Raw genomic sequence first — 7,892 nt, 5'->3', positions numbered from 1 at the left:
TTTTTTGAGACAGAGTCTGACTTTGTCACCCAGGCTGGAGTGCAGTGGTGCTCCATCTTGGCTCACTGCAACCTCCACCTCCCGGGTTCATGTGATTCTCCTGTCTCAGCTTCCTGAGCAGCTGGGACTACAGGCACATGCCACCACGCTTGGCTCGTTTTTGTATTTTTAGTAAAGATGGAATTTCGCCATGCTGGCCAGGCTGGTCTTGAACTTCTGATCCATATGCCTCAGCCTACCAAAGTGCTGAGATTACAGGCATGAGCCACCTCACTCGGCTGCCATAAAATTTTTCTAGAGATCTATTGTACAACATGATGGCTATAGTTAATAACAATGTATTGTATTCTTGAAAATTGCAAAGGGAGTAGATTTTATGTGTTCTCACTTAGAAAAAACTGGTGTTTGCGAGGCAATGTATATGTTAATTAGCTTGATTTGGTCATTCCACAATGTATACATATTTCAAAACAACATTTTATACAAGATAAGGCCAGGAGCAGAGGCTCAAGCCTGTAATCCCAGCACTTTGGGATGCCAAAGTTGGCAAATCGCTTGAGGTAAGGAGTTTGAGACTAGCCTGGCCAACATGGTGAAATGCTGTCTCTACTAAAAATACAAAAATTAGCCAGGCATGGTGACACATGCCTGTAATCCCAGCTACTTGGGATGCTGAGGTAGGAGAATCTCTTTTTTTTGAGGGGGGGAGACTCTCTTGAACCCAGGAGGCAGAGATTGCAGTGAGCAGAGAGTGCACCACTGTACTCCAGCCTAGGCAACAGAGTAAGACTCCATCTCAGAAAAACAAAACAAAACAAAAAAACCACATCTGTGCTCTGCTATTGACAGCTGGGTGACTTTGACAAGTGACCTGAGCCTCACTTGTCTCATCTGTGACTTACCTCATACAGTAGCAGTAAAGAAGAAATAAAATGGGAAAAAAACTCTAAGACTTGGTTAATCTTTCAGTACAAGGTTAATTAATTCTGCTATTAATAACAGAATACCATACAATGAAGTCAATTATATGTTTATATTTTTTAACAAAGAAGCAAATAATAAACTATCGAGGGAAGGAAAGCCCATTATAAAACCAAATGTAACTCCATTCTTACAAAATAAAAATATGTATATATACACACATATAGAAAGAAGTCTAGATAGATATACAGAAAAATGTTAATGAGTTAACATTATAATGAGTTAATTCCAGGTAATGGAATTTTGGTTTTTTATTTCCTCATTTATCTACCATGAAAATGTGTTACTCTTGTAACTAATGTAAAAGTCTATGGAATTTTTAAACATTACCTATTACCCAATCATTATCCAATATTTTCCATTTTTACAGAGATTTAATTTACTTTGGCCTTTGGCTGTTTGTTCCTTTTTAAGATCAGGTGATGGGAAACTATGCTTAAAATGTTACTGCACTTTTAGGGAATCACTTAAAGACTGCTCAGATATTAAGGCTGCTCAAAACAACCAAACACATAACACCAAAGTTAAAGAAGAAATCTACCCTACCTTCAGAAAATTGGGGTCCTTCTTGCTCATATAAAAGGGATCATACTCCTTTGGATCATAATGTTCTATAAACGCATTTCCCTATAGCAAGGAAATAAAACCACACATAAGAACAAGAGGCGCACAGTTAATTTTGAGCATATCAGGACATGAGAGTCAAACACACAGTATCATTCTTATGCTTGAAAGTGGCATCAGTGACAAGTGCAAAAGGAAAGAGAAGGCTACATTTGAAATTTAGTTTATTCAAGCAATAAAGTATAGCGAGGGAAAGAATCTACTTAAAATTTGTAAGATTTTAATAAAGAATGCTGGAACACTAAAATATTTGGAAATTTGTTCTTAAATGCTTACTAGTCAAACATCTCAGATTTTTGTAAAATGCTAGAACAGCTATATTTTAGAGCTTTGCAAATAATCAAGCTATAGAATAAAAGAAAAATATGTCCTGAACCTACAGTCCAAATTATTTGTTTATTTTTTTATTTATGAGACAGAGTCTTGCTCCATCACCTAGGCTGGAGTGCAGTGGTGTGATCTCAGCTTACTGCAATCTCCACTTCGCAGGTTCAAGCAATTCTCCTGCCTCAGCCTCCTGAGTAGCTGGGATGATAGGTGCCCGCCACCATGCTTGGCTAATTTTTGTATTTTTAGTAGAGACAGGGTTTCACATTGTTCGCCAGGCTGGTGTCGAACTCCTGACCTCATGTAATCCACCCGCTTCAACCTCCCAAAGTGCTGAGATTACAGGTGTGAGCAACACACCCAGCCCAAATGTCTTAACTTGATAATTAAAATTAATAATTACATGAGGAAAACAGAAAAACGGCTCTAATGTACACAATTAAATCCAAATATAATCTTCCTTTTCTGTCCTTTCCAAATGCCCTGAATTTAAGAATACTTTATGCTATTCTATAACAGGGTATAGATTATACATACGTAGAGGGGAAAGGGACAGACTGACTAGATAATTATAAATTAACAAAGATGACATTAGGTTTTAAATCAACTGAAAAAAGCGTCAAATGATCTCTTAGTACCTTTTTATTTACATGTTTTATAAAGCTGTCTGATTCCTCTTGTCTCCTTTTTTTAATCTTCTTCTGTGAGCAAACTTTTTCTATAATTTTCTTCTGAAGAGGATGTGCCACGTGGTCGACCCATCTTTTATATAACATCTCCTTTCTTCTTGCATTTAAGAAGGCTTGATGTTGTAAATATTTATCTAGTTCCTAGTGAACAGTGATAGAAAAGACAAATATATTATCCTAAAGCTTTCTTGTTCTAAAATTTTCCAAATTTAATTTACGTTTTAAGTTTTCAAAAAGTTAAAACTTAACTTCATAAGTTTAAATTACTCCTAAGAATAACCCACAAAGACATTAATTAATTCAATCATTTCTTTGGCTTTAACTTCTACTATGTGACATACACTCTGCTGCAAACAAGGAAAACACAGGTAGTTGAGGTGACATGCCTGCTCTCCCTGGGGAGAAAGACTAAAGAAAAAATCAAAAGCAAGGTGAGGTGGTGCCTACCTACATTTCTAGCTACCTAGGAGGCTGAAGCTAGAGGATCGCTTGAGCCCAGGAGCTCAAGACTGCAGTTCACTACGATCAGGCCACTGTACTCTAACCTGGGCAACATAGTAAAAACCCATCCCTAAGAAACAAATTCACAAACAGTGGGAGGACAAATATAGCAAGATGTATATTTATATATGATGCATATATATATGGCATACTATATATAAAATAATTGAAGACGGAGGAGAGAAAAACCATTTCCTAGATTGTTAAAAGAGTCCCAGTTTGGTGGGCCTCAGAAATTTAAACAGACCTACCATAAGACCCAGCGATTCCACTCCTAGGTATATACCCAAATGCATGAAAATCCAGGACTCAAATAGATACTCCTACACCAATGTTCATTGCAGCATTATTCACAATAGCCCAAAGGCGGAAACGGTCCAAGCATCCATCAACAGATGAACAGATAAACAAAATGTGGTACCTACAAACCACATTTATTTATATGTGTAATATGGAATATTATTTGGCCATAATATGAATGAAGTTCTGATATATGCTACAACGTGGATGAATCTTGAAAACAATATGCCAAAGTGAAATAAGCCAGACACAAATGGACAAATAGTATAGGATTCTACATATATGAAAAATATAGAATAGGCAAAATTCATAGAGACAGAAGGTAGATTCGAGGTTACCACGTGCCTGGGGGAGGGAGAAATGAGGAGTCATTGCTTATTGAATACAAAGTTTCAGTTTGGAGTAATGAAAAAGTTTTGGAAATAGTGGTGATGGTTGCACAACATTATTAATGTAATTAATGGCACTGAATAGCATACTTAAAATGGTTGAAATGAGAAACAAAAATTTTAAAAATTAAAAATTAAAAAATGGTTAAAATGGGAAATTTTATATTGTGTATATTTACTTTTACATTGCATACATTGAAAGAAATTATTATTTTTTTTAAAGCCAAGATTCCCAAAGTGGGAGACATTTGGGCTGGACCTTTCAGAATGAGGATTTAGGATAGGTGCGGTGGCTTACACTGGTAATCTTAGCATTCTGGGAGGCCAAGGCAGGAGGATCACATGAGCCCAGGAGTTCAAGACCAGCATGGGCAAAATAGTTGGACTTCATCTCTACAGAAAAATTAAAACTTGGCCAGGCGCAGTGGCTCACACCTGTAATCCCAGCACTTTGGGAGGCCGAGGTGGGTGGATCACTTGAGGTCAGGAGTTTGAGACCAGCCTGGCTAACATTGTGAAACGCCGTCGCTACTAAAAATACAAAAATTAGCCGGGCATGGTGGCATGTGCCTGTAATCCTAGCTACTTAGGAGGCTGGGGCAGGAGAATTGCTTGAACCCAGAAGGCAGAGGTTGCAGTGAGCTGAGATCACGTCACTGCACTCCAGCCTGGGCAACAGAGCAAGACTTCGTCTCAAAAAAACAAACAAACAAACAAACAAAAACAAGTGGATAGAGGGAAATTCTTGTGCCTCTTTGTGAAGGAATTCCCACAAAGTATAGCAAGAGAGGAAATCCACTGAAGCAATCTCAGAGATACCTTAAGGTTAATTCCAGGTGCAAGGGAGTGGTCTTAATTCTATTTTCCATATTTTCTAAATAGTTTTTAGAGAATATGCTACATATAAAAAGGAAAAACTACATTCAGTTTTTAACTGGATGCATTTTGTAGCCAATTCTTACCTTAGTTATATAATTTTCTCTGTATAATATTGATTGAATAGCTGCCTCAGTATCTTCTTTAGCTAAGACCTGAAAGGACAGAATTAAACTTTGAAAAGAAAATCTTCAAAAATTATTAGTGCTATCTGGAATCATTATATTTTGCATGACAGATATATCCCTGGAACGTTCTCTATGCATGCAGTTTGTCTACTCCAAATCATATCATCAAGTACTTCTTTTTTTTTTTTTTTTTTTGAGACAGAGTATTGCTATGCCACTGTCGCTTAGGCTATTGGAGTGCAGCAGCGCCATCTCGGCTCACTGCAACCTTCACTTCCAGGGTTCAAGCGATTCCCATGCATCAGCCTCCAAAGTAGCTAGGATTACAGGCGTGCAAACACATGCTTGGCTAATTTTTGTATTTTCAGTAGAGACGGGTTTTGCCATGCTGGCTAGGCCGGTCTTGAACTCCTGGCCTCAAGTGATCTGCCTGCCTCAGCCTCCCAAAGTATGGGAATTACAGGCTTGAGCCACTGTGCCCAACCCACCAAGTGCTTTTTAAAGATTATTTTAATCTGTCTGCTCTTGGCTACAGCAAAATGTAACTCAGCTCATAGGCATTTTGAATCTCAAAATGGTCAAATGACTTTCCCAGAGTCGGGTAGTTAGAACCCACTTTTTTTCCCACATCTTATAAAATGCTTTTACTTTTCTGGGTAAAAATAGATTTAATTAGGCCTGTATTTGAGGCTTTTTGACTATATAAGACATACTGATCATCCACAAAAAACCTTCAAAAAATCAGTGAATCCATGAGCTGGTTTTTTGAAAAACTTAACAGAATAGATAGACCACTAGCTAGACTAATAATGTAGAAAAGAGAAAAAAATCAAATAGACACATTAAAAAATGATAAAAGGAATATTTTCGCCACTGACTCACAGAAATACAAACTACCATCAGAGAATACTATAAACACGTCTACACAAATAAACTAGAAAATCTGGAAATGAAAAAATTCCTAGACACATACACCCTCAGAAGACTAAACGAGGAAGAATTCGAATCCCTGAATAGACTAATAATAAGTTCTGAAATTGAGTCAGTAATTAATAACCTATCAACCAAATAGCCTTCTGCCATCGCTTCTCTTCCTCAATAACTCTTCTTTTTTTTTTTTTTTTTTTGAGACAGGATCTCATTCTGTTGCCCAGGCTGGAGTGCAGTGGCGCAATCACAGCTCACTGTGACCTTGGCCTCCTAGGCTAGTAATTAATAGCCTACCAACAACAACAACAACAAAAGCCCAGGACCGAGGGATTCATAACTGAATTCTACTAGAGATACAAAGAGGAGCTGGTACCATTCCTTCTGAAACGATTTCAAGCAATTGAAAAAGAGGGACTCCTCCCTAACTCATTTTATGAGGCCAGCATTATCCTGATACCAAAACCTGGCAGAGACACACAAAAAAAGTAAACTTTAGGCCAATATCCCTGATCAACTTCGATGCAAAAATCCTCAATAATATACTGGCAAACCGAATCCAGCAGCACCTCAAAAAGCTTATCCACCACGATCAAGTCGGCTTCACCCCTGGGATGCAAGGCTGGTTCAACATATGCAAATCAATAAACATAATCCATCACATAAACAGAACCAATGACAAAAACCACATGATCATCTCAATAGATGCAGAAAAAAACCAATAAAATTCAACATCCCTTCATGTTAAAAACTTTCAATAAACTAGGTATTGACGGAACATATCTCAAAATAATAAGAGCTATTTATGACAAACCCACAGCCAATATCATACTGAATGGGCAAAAGCTGGAAGCATTTCCTTTGAAAACCAGCACAAGACAAGGATGCCCTCTCTCACCATTCCTATTCAACATAGTACTGGAAGTTCTGGCCAGGGCATTCAAACAACAGAAAGAAATAAAGTGTATTAAAATATGAAGAGAGGAAGTCAAACTGTCTCTTTCTGCAGATGACATGATTCTATATATAGAAAACCCCATTGTCTTAGCTCAAAAACTCCTGAAGCTGATAAGCAACTTCCACAAACTCTCAGAATACAAAATCAATCTGCAAAAATCACAAGCATTCCCATACACAAATAGACAAGTAGAGAGCCAATTCATGAATGAACTCCCATTCACAATTGCTACAAAGAGAATAAAATACCTAGGAATACACCTAACAAGGGATGTGAAGAACCTCTTTCAAGAGAACTACAAACCACTGTTCCAGGAAATAAGAGAGGATGCAAACAAATGGAAAAACATTCCATATTCATGGATAGGAAGAATCAATATCATGAAAATGGCCAAATTACCCAAAGTAATTTATAGATAAATGCTATTCCCAACAATCTACCATTGACATTCTTCATAGAATTAGAAAAAACTACCTTAAATTTCATATGGAACCAAAAAAGAGCCCATATAACCCAGACAATCCTAAGCAAAAAGAACAAAGCTGGAGGCATCACGCTACCTGACTTAAAACTATACTACAAGGCTATGGTAACCAAAAGAGCATGGTACTGGTACTAAAACAGATATATAGACAAATGGAACAGAATGAAGACCTCAGAAATAACACCACACATCTACAACCATCTGATCTTTGACAAACCAGACAAACAAGCAATGGGGAAAGGATTCCCTATTTAATAAATGGTGCTGGGAAAACTGACTAGCCATATGCAGAAAACTGAAACTGGACCACTTCCTTACACATTATACAAAAATTAACTCAAGATGGATTAAAGACTTGAATGTAAAACGCAAAACCATAAGCACTTAGAATAAAACCCAGGCAATAACATTCAGGACATAGGCATGGCCAAAGACTTCATGACAAAAACAACAAAAGCAATTGCAACAAAAGCCAAAATTGACAAATGGGATCTAATTAAACTAAAGGGCTTCTATACAGCAAAAAAAACTATGATCAGAGTGAACAGGCAACCTACAGAATGGAAGAAAATTTTTGCAATCTACCCATCTGACAAAGGTCAGAGTCTACAAAAACAAACAAGTTTATAAGAAAAAAAAAAGCAAGGCCGGGCGCGGTGGCTCAAGCCTGTAATCCCAGCACTTTGGGAGGCCGAGGCGGGTGGATCA

General features: G+C 37.5%; 1 protein-coding gene across 4 annotated transcripts in view; it reads right to left on the bottom strand.

Moving 5' to 3' along the window:
• Window positions 1-7,892, bottom strand: part of FAM228B (family with sequence similarity 228 member B) — a 42,343-nt gene that overhangs the window by 27,370 nt on the left and 7,081 nt on the right. For 3 of the 4 annotated variants that reach the window (XM_037737695.1, XM_017526808.2, XM_037737694.1), the window contains 3 exons: window positions 4,774-4,842; window positions 2,571-2,762; window positions 1,528-1,608 (listed from right to left, as the gene is read on the bottom strand). In XM_037737695.1, the coding sequence (XP_037593623.1) occupies window positions 1,528-1,608; window positions 2,571-2,762; window positions 4,774-4,842 (342 nt within the window). The remainder of the gene's footprint in view (window positions 1-1,527; window positions 1,609-2,570; window positions 2,763-4,773; window positions 4,843-7,892) is intronic. The other variant, XM_017526823.2, reaches the window with a different exon arrangement.

This window comes from Cebus imitator, unplaced genomic scaffold, assembly GCF_001604975.1.
Source record: "Cebus imitator isolate Cc_AM_T3 unplaced genomic scaffold, Cebus_imitator-1.0 Scaffold1, whole genome shotgun sequence".
NCBI lineage: Eukaryota > Metazoa > Chordata > Mammalia > Primates > Cebidae > Cebus > Cebus imitator.
The sequence above is the reverse complement of the archived record's forward strand: the minus strand, read 5'-3'. Positions and strand labels throughout refer to the sequence as shown.